Raw genomic sequence first — 18,555 nt, forward strand, 5'->3', positions numbered from 1 at the left:
GCTGTTTATTTTTGAAGTCAGCTAAAAACAAAAAAAGGAAGAGAGAGAATTTGACAGTGGAATTAATTATTAATTGTGATCCGGAAGTGTAATTTCAACCACATGGTTCCTTTCCTCCAATGGGCTTTTATTCCAGTTTAGACTATCATGATTCAGTCTAGGGTTCGTTCCAATAAGTACTGCTGCCGACCTTGAGGTCTATTTTCCGCTTAATTTCCGTCTTGCACGTAAACCCTACGTCACCAAAGTAGTTTTCAGATGTATTTCCTGGTAACTGTATTAAATATGTGCTTTTGTGAATATACACGATGCAGTAATACTTCAGTCAAGGCCGTAAGTAGCGCTTGAAGTCGGAGGATGTGAACGAGAATCAGCCGCGGCTGGAAAGATACAGATTTGTCAAGCTAGCAAGCGTGAGGCACACAGGAAGTGACGCGAGTTGCACTACAAATTACAAGTTTTTATGAAGCCCCGATGCAATAGAGGACTTCTTGGTTGAATTCATAAATACAGCCTTATTTAAATTACTCCATCGATGGCGTCCACTTTACTTTACAGCACAATCGTGCTTCTCCTCCACCCTCCAAAGAAACAAGGGGCCGCCGATTATTTTACTATGACAGCGCAATCGGGAAGTCCTTAATCTCTCCGTTCTTGCTAACTTGGCAGCACACTGGAACGCGACCAGATGGAATTCAGCACTGCCTTCTTAACAGATTCCACACATTTTAAATTGTTTCGTACACATTTTTAGCCGACTTTTGTGTCGACAAACAGCCCTGGCGTGAGCACAGGCGTCTATCTGGGAGCTTCGGCTGCGCTGTGAACCGGGACAGAAGCGGTCAAGACATTTACAGATCCCCCCACCAAACATCTTCCCACTGTAAGTATTATTTCTAGGCTCTACTGTCGAAGAGCAATAGCTTTCAGATAACCTAATATGACTGCCCTTTGTAACTTAAGTCGGTGTTGAAACGTCGGTTATGTTGATGCATGAGAGAGCCCCAACGTCCTTTTCTGCAGTTGTTCATGAGATGATGCAGACAACTGTGGGTAGCTTTGGAAATCTGTCAAACAAAAAAGAGGGGAGTTTGGCCGGAGGCGAGAGGGGTGTAGCCTTGTTAAATCACATTGTCTGGGACTGTTAATGCGGCCTTATGTGCTGTTTGCTGCTGTCAGCGTTATAAGCTCTTATTCCTCTAAAGAGGGTAATTAGCGAGGTCTTTAATTCCTCGGGAGTTCATTTACAGTGTGTGTATTTTGTTTTTATTCCCCCCCTCCTCCCTCCTTTATTACTTTAAACGACTAGGACCAGGTCAACCCGAATGATCACAATCCAACTTCCGGGTTTGGATTTCAAAGTAAAATGCTAGTCATAAAGTCTCCATTGAGTCACTGCTTTATGCAGCTATAAACCTTATCAAGATCACAGTTTTGGCAAATTTTATTTTATTTTTTTCATTTTATCATATGGCTTTTAAACAAAGACACTTAAATAGTGCCAATAGTTCCAATTCACAACAACAACAACAACAACCATAAGGTGCTTTATATTCTAGGGAAAAGATCCTACAAATGGGAAAGATCAGACAACCCCTTGATGGACAAACACTTGGTGACAGTGGGAAGAAAAAACTCCTGTTTAACAGGACGAAACCTTTGTTTAAAAGGTAGTTATTTTGCAAAGTGAATAAATGATTGACAAGTTAAATGTCTGTTGAAATAATAGTTGCACTGATACTATCGCATGGACATTAGTAACCTACGAGCAATTAAATGACGTTCCCCAGTGGCATTGGCCAATGTTTATGTGCTGTATCAGATCAGGTCTGTGCCAGATAAATGTTCAAAGACGGTGTGATAAGGAGCTCAGAAACTTTAAATCTAGTAAGATAATCTGGAACAGAGATTATTTTGTTTTCCTGACACTGAATGAAGAATAAATAACAACAAAAAATGAAACAAAACAATATTAGCGAAATTTATACATTATTTTTAAAATATTGCATTCTCCTAATAATTTGGTTCATCCTTAATTGCTAGTTCCAGCCCTACATTTATCTTTGATGCTATACAACACTTTTTGACGTAGATTCTTTCACAAAGGTGTCTGTCTTCCATACAGTCTCGTTTCATGACTCACTCTTGTGCTTTTAATTTGAAAGCGGACTACAATATATGCTTTACATTATGAGTAAATCCACTGGCCTTGATATCTCAAGGTAAAAGCTTCTCATATAAGCTATTTCACACTTGATTGCAGTATTAACCTGTAATGACTCTGCATTTAAGTACAGCAATCTTCATATTGTCCTGAATAAAAAACTTGCACATTATAGTTGTGATTTCTCAGACTGTTACCTTTGACTACCAGCAGTCCATGTGAGTCATAAAGACTCCATCTAGCCTGGCTGTCATGTCCTCTGTGTCTTGCTTCTCAGTAGATCCACCAATCAAATGCTCAGGCTTGTTTTTAGGTTAGTGTCTGCCACCCGTAAGGAAGTAAATGTGATTGAAAAGGAAAGTTTGCCTTGCTGACAAAAAAGTCCCCACTTTAAGTATTGCAGTAGCTTTTCACAGCCATTCTTGATAACGCCGGCTTCCTCCAGCTGGACATGCAGAAAGTGCTAACCACTGAGAGCACAAAGACCTAAGTCAGTCTTAAATATTACAGATGTGCCCTGTATGCTTCACTGAAGTGCATCAAGTGCAGTTGGGGATCAGAGTTTAAACTAATATCAGGTTGGTCCTACCTAACAATCTCTTTGTAAGTGAGCTTTTGCTTGATGATTGTCTGGTCTTTCATGTCGCCTTTCCTTGTGAATATAATTGAAGCAAACAACTCTTTGTAGTCGGAGGTGGGCATAGATTAGATCGTGGCTCAAACAGTTGGCAGTTCGTCTTGTAACCGGAAGGTTGCCGGTTCGAGCCCTGGCTTGGACAGTCTCGGTCAGGATGCTGACTGAGAAATTTGACCATCTTTGTCAAATTAACTTAAAAAGGCCTGAAACTGTGCTGCTATAAACTACAACCTGTGTGTCTTCACTCTGATCTTACGACTGATAGACGTGTTCCAGCTTCGTCAGACGTGAACCTTCCAGTCAATGCTTTGTCAGATTTATTGCAGTTGATGTTAATCACTTAGCTAATGCCAGCAGCAATAATTCATGCTGAACGAGCGGGTTATTGTCCTTGCTGCTCCTCCTTCAGCGTTTGCATTCCTGTTGCATGTGTTAGTAGTACACCATGAATGACTCACATTCCAGGCAAAAATAATAGGATGTCACCTTTCTCCTTCATTGAAAGGCTGTGGTAGATTCTTCGCATTGTTAGAAAACTTCTAGGCTTAATTAAATGAATTTGCCAAGAATTCCTGAGCACAAAGTTAATTTATTTGAACAAATTATCAAGTGTGCGACGAGCTGCCCCACTGCTTCCCCCTGGTCTTACCACAAGCCACGAAATGTCCAGCTTGTATTCCCTCTTCTGCCGCCTGAGTGGCCTGTAGGTGTGACAGATCGCTACGTCACCGTCTCTCCAGCTCCTGTCGTGGATCACTATCTTGCTGCGCTGGAATGTCACCGATTAGTCATCAGAGCCGCCCACTGCCATGCAGTTTGTTACAGTGAATGTTACTATAATCCAGCGCTGCAAAAGGCAGCTGTTTGATGAGGGCAGTGCCAAGAGAGTTATGACTAATATGACTGTTAGTCTTTTTTTTTTAATGTATTGCCATATGACACAAATTATTTAAAAGTGATTACTAATAGTTTCTCTGTTCGGTCTTGTTTAGTGTTTAAAAGAGAGCAAGTTCCTGCCTGGGGATCTGCCTGAAGCACTGATTCGTAAGTGGGCAGCAGTTCTGATATATTTTCTGGGGTTAGCCCATTAAAGGCTTGACAATTAAGAGTAACTCTACTAATTAATTTGAAACAAATCAGCTAGAGTCATTAAAAATCTGATCAATATTTTTGCTTTTCTGTCTTTTGCTGTTTTATGTAAACTAGAGTTTATTATTTATTTCTGATATATACCTTATTAAAGGACCTTTGCAGTACTCTAACCGAGAGGAAATAACAGCGTTAATGGTAGTTTGTGTATCAGTGATATTAACAATTCACAACAACAGTTGCCTCATAGTGTTTAAAATTTCAAGGTAAAGGTCTAACAATTAAAGGATGTGGTTAAAACGCCAAAATGACCAAATAATGATATCTGTAGTGGTCTTAAAGATCCAATATCAGTCAGGCTCTACTTTTATATCAGTTAGACAATTTGTAAGTGGTAGCATTATAGTGAAAATACAGTTCACCCTAGTATTGAACCTTGAGGGAATCCATACTTTGATAGTGAGGAGAGACATTTTTCATAAGAGCTGCAGTTCAATGATCAAACATTCAGTGGTCTACAAACGGATTGCATAGTTCAGGAAAACTGCAACTACACAACAAATAAATCTTTGATCAGTCAGATATGCATGTAGTGCATTAAGAAGCGAGTTGAATCAAATGTACTGAGTGACTCCTCAGCAGTGTTAGGATGACAGTAAAGGCCCATATGTCTGCAGCAGAGGTCATCCTTTCAGATAACCCAAGACAAATCTGCTTATGGCGAGAATGTGCCGTCGCTCGGTGCTGTGTCTACACTCGGCTGAATATCGTGTCAGTGAGGCAGCACGAGAAGGCAATCGGCCTGTTTCTGTCAGGTCCTAACATAATTAGATTATCAGTATACTTTGATACAGTATGTCACAAGACGAGCCATACCCCTGATGACAATCTTTATTGTATTATACCATACTATACCGATTTGATTTGGTTTGTACCTTAGGAACATAACGCAGGGATCTGATCAGTTTTAGAGCATGTGATATAAGTTTGGACTGAAGCTGAACAAATAGTTTTCATGTAGCAAACGGACAGGCAAATATATCAAAGACTACAGACTGAACTCTAAAGATTATGTTTTTCTTAAAGTGAACTGACTATTCAGCCAAAGAATCTACACAATGAACAGCCAATTGGATTTGTATTTTTCATTCATTGGTTTACTAAAATAAGAGCCTTCCAGTAAATTATAGATTTAATATAAAATGTATATAATATAAAAAAATAACTGTTTAGTTAAGCGATTTATCCTTGCAGTTACAAGACTATATAAAAGAATTGCTAAAGAGAAATTAAAGGATACATTGTTTTCACGGAGTAGCAGTAGAAACATTAAAATATCGCCTTATTTACTTCCTAAAATATTGATGATTCTGATGCTGTTTTATGCAGGATTTATGGTCCTCCGTTGGTGTCCTAATGCGATGAAGAGAGATGAATTGTGGGAGTCTGTGCAAATTATTTACATTTATATAAAACCTCTAATACTTTTAAAGGAATTCACTCGCTGTTTGAACCACACTGCTTACATAGGCAAGTTTAAATGGGGGTGCCAGTCCTTTAGAACAAGAATGCAAGCATGTCTGTGTAGGTTCTCAGCCAATCAGGTCGTGGCACTCTTAAGCGCTACTAATGAAGGCAGCTGAATGTCTTTTTGGTTTATGGAGACGTTTGACCTCTCATCCAAGAAGCTTCTTCAGCTCTAAAACCGATGGGGAGTCCCAGATGTTTAATACCTAGTGGCATTGGGGAGGTGGTCCTCAGAGTCATTGACCCATCCTGTAAAGTTATTAAGAGTCACATGAGACAAGATGTGAGTCAAGGCATGGCTCATTTACCATCAGATCAAAAAGAAGTCCAGTTTCCTTAACTCCTTAAGACTGTTTTAAGGGGACATACTGCTGTGCTGCAACGACAGATGCAAGCATTATTAACCCTGTTGCACATGTTTGTACCTGACTGTTGAAATAATGCCTCATAATCTTTTTGAAATTATACTCCCTGTTCTGGGTAACCTTTACTTATATTCTGTACATCTGTATTTGGATTAAAGCTCATTTAGATTGCTTGCGATTAGTTGAAAAATTCATATTTGGGGCAACAAGGAACATCTCAGGTAAGCTTATACCTAAGCTGAGCAGCTCGCAGTGTGCGCTCGAGCCCAGCAGGCACAAGATTAATTCCATTACATAACATTTAGTCAGTCTTAAGAAGGGTGCAAGTGAAAATGAAGACTTCAGAGTAATCAGCTGCTTAAGCTTTCCAGGACTCAAAAGACATGTTATTAAATGATTAAAAGGGGCCCTTTAAGTATTCTTTAATAATCAGAAACACTTAGTTAGAGCTGCAGGAACAAGGCCGGACTGGGAGCACTGCTCGACTGGTTATTACCTGACGCACTCGCCTACAGTGTGATTAGATTAGAAAAGCAGGAAGGCGTTGTTTGCAAGCATGGCTCCCCTCTTTTCATGAGCAATTCCTCATTGCCAGTTTATCCTTCGACAAATATTGACCTGACTAAAGTTTTGCCGTCATGATGTCATCGAAAGATAAAGCGAAACTCAAGTAGCCTTGTTATGTTTGTCACCTGTTCCTGGATGGACTTTAAAACAGCTCCCTTTTCACCCACTGCACACCTTGGTATTCAAATGACATAAGCTAGCAGAAGAACATTTTTCACGGAGGGGTTGGTATTATTTTCCATGTCACTGCGGTGTCCCCTCTCTGTGATTCAACTGCTTCCGAATAAAGAATCAAAATCAGTCACACAGAACATTTTGAAGAACTGATTATGAAGAACACAAACATAGCTGAGCGGGGCTGTGTCAGCTGAGATTTCCTTTTGTAAGGTGAAAACCTTGTGATTCCAATCCAGGCTGTTTTCTTGTTTTGTTTTTTGTTTGTTTGTTTGTTTGTTTTTGCAGGCGTCCAATCCCCCGTGCAATTTCCCCTTTCCTGAATAATGTGAAAGATGACATTTTACCTTCAATGTTTCTTTCAACTCCTACCTTTTATCAGTCTGAGGAAAGCACTCACTGTTCTGCTCAAATACCTCTGGAATGCATCAGCTTACTTTTCTTATTGCGACAACGCACCAGGATCTGCAGCAGCTGTAAACAGTCGGCACCTTTTATGACAACTCTGTGAAATGTAAGTTGGCCGTAAGTGGCCAGCATGGTGGATGCATTGTCATGTAATTAGACGTGTTTTTATAGGGGAAGGATTGAAGTAATAACTCTGTCAGCACACCTACACGGATTTGTTTTACGATCATCAGGGGAAATCAGCCTTTACTGTCACAGCTCTTTATTCTCCTGGTCTTGTGATTTGAAGTGGCCCACACATCTGCCAGGCTAAGTGGCGTTTGAAGAAACTGATACTGTGTGTGTGTGTGTGTGTGTGTGTGTGTGTGTGTGTGTGTGTGTGTGTGTGTGTGTGTGTGTGAACTTGGTTAAGGGAACTTCCTGTTGTATTTGATAATGAACAAGTCAAAGAGGTTTTTGTAGCTCTGTGGAGAGGTTTGTTTTTTCCCTTGGAGGGTAGAAAACAGATGACCTAAGTCAGAAACTTTTTTAATAAACAGTCTCAACAAGTCAAATAAATATCCATAGCTGTATGTCTCACATAAGGCTCTTTCATATCAGGCATCAATGCTTTAAAGTTTTAGGCTCCTTTAAGCTTCCAGTATGTGACACTCGGCAGTCTCCAGAGATGAGTTACTGTTCTAATGTGCTTTAGACGGGCTCATTTGAACTTATACTCATCTCAAGCTTCATACTTTTATTCCAACTTATTATAAAGGAGTATATTCACTTACACTCAGTTCTAAATAAGCTTTATTTTGCATTGTCGAAGCCTTGATGTAGCCTCTCAGTTCATTCCAAAAGATGTTGTCTGCCTTTAAGACAACTTTCTTCTGATTGGTTATCCCTATCAAACAGGAGGTTTGATGAATAGGTAGGCGTGGCTTCTGTGCTCACAGAAGCATCATATGGATTTATGAAAACGGCCTTGAATGCAGTGCTCAGAGCTGTCTGAAACCTGAGCTTTTGGCTCAGGGGGATTACTTGTGCACAGACTGACCTCATTACTTTAAACTTTGTTCATGTTTAAAAAAGACATTCATCATTATAACTGTAGAGATACAAGATAGGATAAAAAAGGACAAATTAAAATAAAAGCTCAGTAGGTCCAGCTGAAGCAATATTCTCCTCCAGAAAACACTGTGCAGGTGTTTTTCCAAGGACTTCCATGGACACGGTCACTTTACCTGTTCACTGTGAATGCTTTACAATGTATAGTGTAGAAGGAGGCTTTAACATTCAGACAATTTGGCTGCTAGCATCAGTTCTAGATGAATGTCTTGTGAGCCAGTGGCCGAGGAGACGGGGAAGGGAGGAGCAGAAGTGTTTTGTGAAGAGGAGAAGAAAGAGAGGATGAAATGAGTGAAGGATGGAGCAGATGGAGGGAGGAATGACGGTGGGAGTTAGGGTTAATGCCCTTTTACATTCCCAGATGAGGATTAGCAGTCACAAGTTCTGTGGCTGTTCCTGACCTGGCCTGGATTTTGAAGGCCACTGCTGCCTCCTGGATCCCTTAATATGCTCACAGAGCATTGTGGACAACCTCTCTAACTTACCCGATATACTCAGCAACAAGTATATTTATGTGTTGTTTTCCTGGTATTTTAGCTTAAAAACCATCAGTTGACAGCTATATTTGTAAACCTGTGACTGAAGGAGCAAATGCTGAAAGTCCTTTTAAGGTGCTTGGCATTATGTACAATGTCAGCTTAGTGCGCAGTGTGGCTGCAACAGATTGCTAGTAGCATTGTTGGTAGCATGATTGACATTCTGGCAGTAATAGGGCAAAACACAGCTTGCTACTTTGATGCACATAAACTAGAATTGTTGGTTTCATACAGGCTTGAGCTGTCAAGATGAGAGTAACTAATGTAACTCAAGGGACTTGAACGAACTACTATGCTCCATACCAGCTCCATACTGTATTTTGTTGGTGTTTACTAGGGAAGCCTCGCATGATTCACCTTGTCCTGCATCATAGCTCATCCTCTGACCAAAAGGAGCAGATTTAGCTCCCTTCCGCCTTCATTTGAATCAACTTTTTCCTCTTCCTCATAGACTGAATGTTTGAACAGCAGGTTGCTCACATTGCCCTGTTTTTAGTGGTTAAAAAACATAAAAGGTTTGATTCTAAAGCTTAATCCTGAATGCTCAGGTATTTATTTGATTTATTTTCTTTCAAGACAGGATAGCAGTTCATGTCAACAAATAGCTGATCCGAGGCACGTTGTATTTTTAGCTAAAGACACTATAATATAAGAATGAGGACCGCAACAATCAGAAGATCTGAGTGAGAAGCACTAGGTGATGGTGGGGAGGACGAGACCTCTGGCAGAAGCAAGCTGAGGGAGGGGCTGGTATCTGCCACAGTCAGTTGATTGGACAAAACAGTGCAACAGTAGCATGTAAATGCAACAGCAGTGAAAAGTTTTGAATGGGGAACGACTGCAGAATGGGTTGAGTTCATGTGGTCCAGCTCCAACTATAAGATCAGTCAAAAAGGAACTGGCTGTGTCATAATATGACGGAGATGTTATGTTACGGTGCAGTTTGGACTCCCCTACTTTTGAATCTTAAGATTATTTAAACTGTTATTAAATTACAGAAACTACTGACTTGACTATATATACCTACCTCGATAGTTTTTGCAACTGCACTTTGGGACACATTCAAAGTTTTAGCAGTTTTCCGGATTTACTGATCAAGTATTGATGGACTCTTGTTTCTCTTTATTCAGCTGATTGGTTCTTGCCATAATATGATTTCTAACAGGCTGTCAGATGTGTAGCAACCTGACTTCTAGACATGTATATGGTGTTGGAATGTTTTTCAACGGTAGAAGAAGACTACTCAGATTGTTACTTCCCTATCAGCAGCATTTTTGTTATCTTTTCATATCAAACAGATGGAGCAAGAACAATGTTACACCGTGAGTCAACACAGTGTCATCAGCCCATCTAAAGATCTGTATGCGACTTGTAGGTGCAGTACAGGGTGATGACGGTTTCCACAGACACACGGCTGCAGTTCGCAGGAATACATTTATTCGTGACGTTTCAGTGCCCTTCATGTGGCAAATTATTTGCGTTGTACCTCTCCTACGCACCTGCCTTGAAAAATGTTTTTGCTTGTTTGGGATGCACAACTTGGAGCTGGAATCACAATCGGTGCAGCTTCTGAATGCTTCTTGGAATATTTATATTGGAAAAATGATTGAAAATAGTGGTTTATTCATATTTAATCAAATAGAAATATTTAATAAAAGTGAGCACAGTATATTGTTTGCCCACAAGAGGGCACTTACAACTTTATAGTCATCTCTGTAATGCACTACATTAAAAGTGGCATTTTTGTCAGTAAGCAGCACTGTAAACTGACGTTTGTGGGAAGCACTGAAACGTTGGCAGTTTTACAAGTCTGGTAAAAATAGATCGTAGCTTTTATAATTACAGGCTATTCTATTGTAGCTTGAATTGATTCATCAGTCAATAAACAATACATTTAACACTGATTGCTGTGTTTCACAGGTCCCAAAGGCGTGTGCACACGTGTCCATCATGCCGCTGTTTGGTAAATCACACAAGAGTCCCGCCGACATTGTCAAGACGTTGAAGGAAAACCTGGCCATCCTGGTCAAACAGGACAAGAAGACAGACAAGGTAGAGGAATCTATTTGATTGTGTCTGTGTGCGTCTGTGTGTGTGTGTGTGTGTGAATGGGTGTCAAGAGGCCCCAAGGGTGGGAGCGCGAAACAGCCTGCGCCTGTCATCTTCTGACGCTTCACTGTCAAGACTCTCTCACACATGCACACAGGGGATCAAAGAATCAGAGTTACAAGCCAAATTCAAGCTCACGCTCTCTTTTACTAATGATAGTTTCTACATGTTATTCCTCTAAATGATGCCTTCTTTGCCTCCATCCTTCCTCACCTGTAGTTTTCTGTTCTACAGGCCTCTGAGGAGGTGTCTAAGTGTTTGGTGTCCATGAAAGAGATCCTGTATGGAAGCAATGACAAGGAGCCCCACACCGAGACTGTGGCCCAGTTGGCCCAGGAGCTGTACAACAGCGGCCTGCTGATCGCGCTGGTAGAAAACCTGCAGGTCATAGACTTTGAGGTAAGCAGAAGAAAGTATCACAGATGTGCTGCAGAAGCACACTTGTGATAAAGCTGACACAGAAACGTGATAGAAAATAAACATCCATGAGCAGAGGAAACTTAACAGCTCTTCTAGACTTTTTAAGAAATGCTGCATATTGTTGCTGTAGTTTTGCAAGATGTAGTGAAAATAATGAAATTTGATGGTGTATTTAAAAACCTTGTACAGTTTTCTTACCATTACAGGCCTCCTCTGACTCCAACTCATAAATTTAAGTTACTTTAGGTTGTAGCACTGCTTTTAAAACAACTTTTTTTCCTACTGTACACAATTAATTAATTTTTAACGTGCTAAATGTTACAGATGCTGTTATGTGGTTAGTTCAGTTTTACGTGTGTTTCCAGGGGAAGAAGGACGTGTGTCAGATCTTCAACAACATCCTCAGGAGGCAGATTGGGACGAGGAGCCCCACTGTTGAATATTTCTGCTCCCACCAGGAGGTCCTCTTCATACTGCTGAAAGGGTGAGATAAACACACAGTGCACGTGCTGTCCTCAACCTAATGGCGTCTTAACACAATAAATATGGCTTCTATGACGAGGAGGGGGTGATGCGTTACTCTCTCTCTCTTGCTGTGTTTGAAGATACGAGATGCCCCAGGTGGCGCTAAATTGTGGGATCATGCTGAGGGAGTGCATCCGCCACGAGCCGCTCGCCAAGATAGTTCTCCATTCGGAGCATTTCCACAATTTTTTCAACTACGTGGAGATGTCCACCTTCGACATTGCTTCTGACGCATTCGCCACCTTTAAGGTAACTCTTTCTTCTTCTTTTGGCTGTCAGGTCAGGTGCTAGACTAGAGCCAGACTGGACTTTGACAACAGTGTTTGGATTTGGATTTAGTAAACCAACATCCCACACAAGTGTCATTTGAATTTGATATTTTTGTTCCCCACATAGGCCTAGAAAAGGCAAATTTGTTTTCATGTTTTGTTGAGGAAAAGTCTTAACTTATGCTGATTTTTGCAGACATGTGACCGTTGACCATGTGACGCTAACTTGTCAGCTATTTTGAAGTGTGATGATTGTAATTAAAACTGGAAAGTAAACACCTCCAGGAACCTCTGGCAACATTTGGGGAATACATTTTTTTTTTCCGAGCAACTGATGGTTGTATTGGATCCAATACGGGAGACAAATTTTGGGCAGCGTGCGATTGTACAGTGTATACATACATGTGTGTATGTAAAAAGTGTTCGGTAACATTTGAATCCGTCAGCTAAGATGCATTTTTCTGTCTTTGTCCACAGGACCTCTTGACGAGACACAAAGTGCTTGTGGCCGAATTCCTCGAGCAGAACTACGAAGCTGTGAGTGCTTCGACTTACAAACACATTTGCACATCTGCAGCTCCCGAGAAGAGATTAGTCTGGGATGGTTGTTAGCCACCACACATATTAATGCACATTAGCCTTGCTATTTTGAATTTTAGCAATCGTTAACCTAAACCACACACGGAGGTCAGTCACTGAGCTCTGTTTGCAAACACTGTCCACTGCTCTGAATGACTCTGCATGAGGAAACCTTGCACGGATGCACAGCGAGATCAGGTATCAGTCACCGCAGTGCTCACTGGCCCAGTCACACACAGGCATTCACGAAGCCTTGTGATAGAGTATTGAATGAGCTGGCAGTGAAGGCAGATTAAAAAACAAAAAACGTAAATTTATAGGAAAACTGCACAGCCTCTCTAAATGTCATAACGTCTTTCGATACAAAGCTCTGCTCTGTGTCCTCAACATTTCTAGGCAGAGGAGCCCCTCTCACGAGCAGGATCCCCCCAGGGCTCTCAGCCTGTAGAAACCCACACAAAACCACCTTTTCACCCAGCATGTGTGCCGACGGCCTGTCAGGAGATGTCACTGCCGGCTCAGTAGAGTCAGTGATCAGGCTAAGCCACAAAAAACCCAAAATTTGTCATACTCATTAGATTTTAGGGCGACCATAGCTCAGGGGGTTGGGAAGCGCATCTGTAACCGGAAGGTCGCCGGTTCGATCCCCGGGCTCTCTGTCCTGATCGTTGTGTCCTTGGGCACCGCCTACTGGTTTTGGCCAGAGGGGCCGATGGCGCGATATGGCAGCCTCGCTTCTGTCAGTCTGCCCCAGGGCAACTGTGGCTACAACTGTAGCTTGCCTCCACCAGTGTATGAATGCGAGAGTGAATGAATAGTGGCATTGTAAAGTGCTTTGGGTGCCTTGAAAAGCGCTATATAAATCCAATCTGTTGTTGTTATTATTATTTTAGTGGTAAACCTATGACTGCACAAATAACACACTGTAATAACAATGTGTTGATCTACTCAAGTCAAGTGTCTAGGGTTTGGGGTTTCTTCTAATTCATCCACTTCCTCTTAGTTACATATGTTACATTTTTGCAGGTCCAGGCAGTTCTTGTCCTTTTGGATGCAGTGCAGTATTTTCATTTGCTTTAATCGATCTCATTAGATGCCTTCTGGGCTAAAAGAAAATATACTAACAAGCCAAATTACCCATGTGCAAACACAGAGTTAAACAACTTCTCCATCATATATGCATTTGTCTCAACCTAAAACACACAGGCAGATATTTCTGTCTTTAAAATAACTACATTCAGATAAGCGTTGATACTTGTCTCCAAGTTTTCCCAAGCTACAGAGTGTGCATAAACATATTCATCTAAACTACACAAGTCCTTTTCCTGTTGGAACTCTTACTTAAATATTCTGTAACTTATACAGACGCTATTGTTACATTTCAGATTTCCTTTTTTCCTACCTCACGATATCAGATATGTCCCCATAAATGATAAAGTCCTGTATAATCTAATATTTGATTCAAAAGCACCTTCATCATATTGATTGCTGATTACTTAAACATCACCCGGACAGTACGTGTTTGACCCTATGCAGCCATACATTCAAAAGCCAAGCGATAGCACTGTCTTCATCTAGGTTCAGATGTTTTAACAGCCATCTGGTGCTAATTTATGCAAACAACCAGGTTTCTTTTTAAATTTTAATTCATTTATTGAGTTTTATTTACCTTTGCAAAGAGGTCAAACAACCATACAGACAGCAGGAAGGAAAGAGCAATTGTAAGTCTAGAATATTTATTGAGACTAGTTGTGCCATGCTCCCAGAATACATTCGGAACATTGTGTGCAAAAGATAACTCGTCCATCAACTTGTGGTATATCGGAAAGATTACGCATAGGAAGAGAATGTGGAGCTTTTCATTTAGTAAGGTCAGCTTGACACAGAAGTAGCAGAATGTAAAAAATCAAAAATCCAACATCTATTGATATTATTATTATTATTATTATTATTAAGTCCACAAAGAGCACAACAACCATTTTCCATCACACCAGCAGCTCCTTTAGGATCTCCAGCTAACCCAACAAGTGTGTCTTTGGACAGGTTCAGACCTACAACCTTCTTGATTCACTGTGCTGCCAAACTGTTTTGGCAATTTTGAATAATTGTTGCAACAAAATAATTGCACTGCGTGGCTTTTCAGGTTGGTAAGCACTCTCTCTAGTTTATCGCCTAAGCACTTTGCAACTTTTAAAACTAGAAGCTGCATCCACAGACACTTTTTCATTAATGGTCACACACACAGGCAATCCTACATGGATATCAGGGTTCACTTGGGTTCAGTGTCTCGCTAAAGGAAACTTAGAAGTGGAAGAGCTGGGGATCAACGAACGGCCTTTGGAAGAGTAGCCACTATAAACAAGGTCAGATTTGAACCCAGGTCTTTGCATTAGCCTTATGACATATGGGTTGCCTGCTAAACCCAGTTAGCTAAACCAGCACTCTGCACTAATGTTTTCAAAGGAAATGAGCCAGGTTAAACTTAGGAAGCAAATGGAAAGGTGTCCTAAACACAGGAGAGTGGGCATGTTAAACCAGTGATCATCCCCAGCCGGTCATGGCAGATGGCCGCCCCTCCCCGAGCCTGGTTCTGTTGGAGGTTTCTTCCTGTTTAAATGATTTTTTTTTTTTCTTCCCACTGTTGCCAAGTGCTTGCTCATGTGTAGTCTCTCTCGATTATTGTAGCGTCTTTACCTTACATTATAAAGTGCCTTGAGGCGACTGCTGTTGTAATTTGGCGCTGTATAAACTTTGCGTTCATATTTCCATTTGGTGGAAAAGCCCTCTATTTACAACATTTATCAGATATTGTTTGGAAAAAGTATTGTCCATATAGATATTTCCCAAAAGCTTAAAATTTGATCTCAGATTGTTGCTGCGTTTTGTTTTTTCACTGTAGGTGTTTGCAGACTATGAGAAGCTGCTGCACTCTGAGAACTACGTCACCAAGCGACAGTCTCTAAAGGTTTGTCTCCGACCTGTATTGATTTAAATTCCTACTTAGACTTCATGGGATTTTTGGGGGTTTTTTGGGGGGCGGGGTCTGCACAGCTGGCCTCTCTAATAATAATTTGTCACTTTGATCCCCCCTCCAGCTTCTGGGAGAGCTGTTATTGGACAGACATAACTTCACGGTCATGACGCGGTACATCAGCAGGACAGAGAACCTGAAGCTGATGATGAATCTGCTCCGAGACAAGAGTGCCAACATCCAGTTTGAGGCCTTCCACGTCTTCAAGGTAAACAAACAAAAAAACCAGCAGATGCATTTAATGAGAAATTTGGAAAGAGAGAAGATATTTCTCCCATATTGGCTCCTCTTCGTTGGCTTCCTGTTAAATTCAGAATTGGATTTAAAATCTTTCTCACATAAAATCTTGAATAATAGGGCTCATATTATCTTAAAGACCTCATAGTACCATATTAGCCTAATGGAAAACTTTGCTTTCATGTCGATGTTTTACTTGTGATTGCTACGATGTTTAAAAGCAGAGCCTTCAGCTTTTAGGGTCCTTTTCTGTAGAGCTAGCTCCCAGTTTGTTTTCGGGAGACCTCCCTCTACTTTTTAGATTAGGCTTAAAACTTTCTTTTTTGACAAATCTTGTTAGAGCTGGATCAGTTGACCCTGAATCCTCCTTTTGCTATGCTACAATAGGCCTAGACTGCTGGGAGCTTCCCATGATCCACTGAGCATTTCTTATTCACTCACCTTGTTTTACTTTCTTTATACACCACTAATATATTTAGTCTTTAGTAATTAAAGTCTCTGTTCTCACCGGACATGGCAGATGACCACGCCTCCCTGAGCCTGGTTCTGCTGAAGGTTTCTTCCTTTTAGAAAGGAGTTCTTCCTTCCCACTGTCGCCAAGTGCTTGCTCATAGGGGGTCGTCGGATTGTTGGAGTTTCTTTCTAATATTGTAGGGTATTTACCTTACAATAAAAAGCACATTGAGGTGACTGGTGTTGTCAATCTGCGCTGTATAAATAAAACAAAACTGAATTGAATTTTCCTCCCGTTTTGTCCTTTTTTTGTTTCCCCAAGGTGTTTGTAGCAAACCCCAACAAGACTCAGCCCATCATCGACATCCTGCTCAAGAACCAGACCAAACTCATCGACTTCTTGAGCAACTTCCAGAAGGACCGCACGGACGACGAGCAGTTCAACGACGAGAAGACCTACCTAATCAAACAGATCAGGGATCTGAAGAAACCGGCTTCCTAGAGAAGCATTGCTGCCTGCCCTCTACTTCAACTTTTTATTAATAGGAAGACATAGAAAAAAAACACATTAACAATAATGGTTACTCTATTTGAAAAAAAAAAAATCTTTGAGACGTCATTTGTTTTTGTTTTTTTCCCTCTTTGTCAGTTCATTAAAAACTTGTGCAAGAGTAGTTCTTAATCACTGATCTTTTTTTGTATTTTTTTTTTTATCTCATCTGTAGCATGTAGTGCCACAACTCATGGTGTTGGAGGCAGCTGATTTGCCTTGTTGGGGGAGAACCAGGGGTTTAAAAAAAAGCTTCAGCCAAAATCCTCCGGGTGGATGAGCATTTTCTTTAATCTTATTAGTCTCTGCTTGCAAATGAATTTTGTAAATTTTTAAAAGCAGTGGCTGCAAACCAGAAAAATGAACAACTTTTTGTTTTCTTGGTTGATGTGTGGTGAGGATGTTGGTGTGTCTGGTTAGGACCAGGTGAAGTATATTTACAGCGTGAATATCTTAATGCATTCTTGGTCATCGGTAAAAGCAATTTTTTTTAGCCAAATGACAATGGTAAAGCTCAGTAGGCCACAACAGTGTATTGGGGTATTCTAGCTTAAAAAATTATAGATAATAGTTAAGGGAGGAGGCGGTAAGAGCGAAAAAAAACAACAACTTTGTATTTCAAAAATTATAGTAGCAGACTGGGTAGGAAAAACTCATGAAGTTACTAATTTACAAGTAATTCTGAAATTTAAGGGGAAAAACTAAAGTAATCTGATATAATTAAGAACATTAAACATGATTTTATTGAGACGTGAATTTACGAGGAAAAATGTGTCATATTAGGTCACATTTGAGATTAGTGGATTCTAAATTTCTATGATCTTTATTTTTCTCCCCTATGTTTACATCTATTATGGCCCTGATCAGATTTTCATTTGTGCAAGCTAAAAGTCACTGATTGTTTCTTCACTTTAAAGCTGAGGGGATTGGATTGCATACAGTCCAAAAGGCCAACGTCGCTTCAGTGTGTCACACCAACATGGAACAAGTCTCGTTGCCGGTCTAAAGGCCGAGCCCATCCGTGCTGTTCTAAATTACTCGCAGGTCTCGAAAACAAACTGATTTCAGTCACTGTTGACTAAAAACAAAAATCTTAAAAACAAGAAAAAAGAAAATGACAATTTTGATCACTGGTTCTCTTTGCTGGTGGCTAATAGCACTTTGTATGATTTTAAATAATAATAATGGTGATTCAATTTGTTTGAAGCTGATCGCTGTTTTCACACTGCTTGATGTTGTTTTTTTAATATATAGTGTCATTTCTCATGTACAGTTTCTGGTTTGAGTGCCATTGTGAGGGAGAACATGAGGAGGAGGCACTTTGCTGTGTGGATGCTGTAGAGCTGTAAAGATAGCTGTTTTTTTGGTTTCACTCCCTTTTCTGTCTGTACTGTAACGGATGTTTGACTCTGGTTTGGATCTGACGTTGTTATCAGAGGACGAGAAGATTCAGAGGTGCCTTTTTTTTGTTTGTTTTGGTGTGTTTTCCTTTCTCTGTACTCGTTTTCTTTCCTGTATTTGCAGTATCTTTTTAGGGTGAGCTTAATTATTATGTTGATGAAAATATGCTCTGATAGAACATATTTGTTGTGATTAAGCAGTGAACCTCTTAACTCACTATATCAGAGTTCCTTTTGCCGTTTGACACCTTTTAAACTTTTTTTTTTTTTTGCTCATCACTTGCCATTGCCATAGTAAACTCGCCGGCAAACAGAACGAGGCCAAAGCCGACCAACGGCAGGATTCAGCGGTGAAACATAACTGTGAAATCAAATAAATGAATAAAAATCCACTTTTAGTTTAAA

General features: G+C 40.5%; 1 protein-coding gene across 2 annotated transcripts; it reads left to right on the top strand.

The window, feature by feature from the left end:
- Positions 1-161: 161 nt before the first annotated feature.
- cab39l (calcium binding protein 39-like) lies at positions 162-18,555 on the top strand. Of its 2 annotated transcripts, XM_082524548.1 has the most exons (10): positions 162-883; positions 3,794-3,845; positions 10,498-10,629; positions 10,921-11,085; positions 11,472-11,590; positions 11,712-11,880; positions 12,378-12,437; positions 15,379-15,444; positions 15,575-15,718; positions 16,523-18,555. In XM_082524548.1, exons 3-10 carry the CDS (start codon positions 10,528-10,530, stop codon positions 16,700-16,702), a joined length of 1,005 nt encoding a protein of 334 aa, XP_082380674.1. In that variant the 5' UTR covers positions 162-883; positions 3,794-3,845; positions 10,498-10,527; the 3' UTR covers positions 16,703-18,555. The 2 variants fall into 2 exon arrangements, with proteins under 2 accessions (XP_082380674.1, XP_082380673.1); XM_082524547.1 differs by lacking the exon at positions 3,794-3,845 and having other exon boundaries at positions 163-883.

This window comes from Aulonocara stuartgranti, assembly GCF_965226115.1.
Source record: "Aulonocara stuartgranti genome assembly, chromosome: 23".
NCBI classification, from domain to species: Eukaryota; Metazoa; Chordata; class Actinopteri; order Cichliformes; family Cichlidae; genus Aulonocara; species Aulonocara stuartgranti.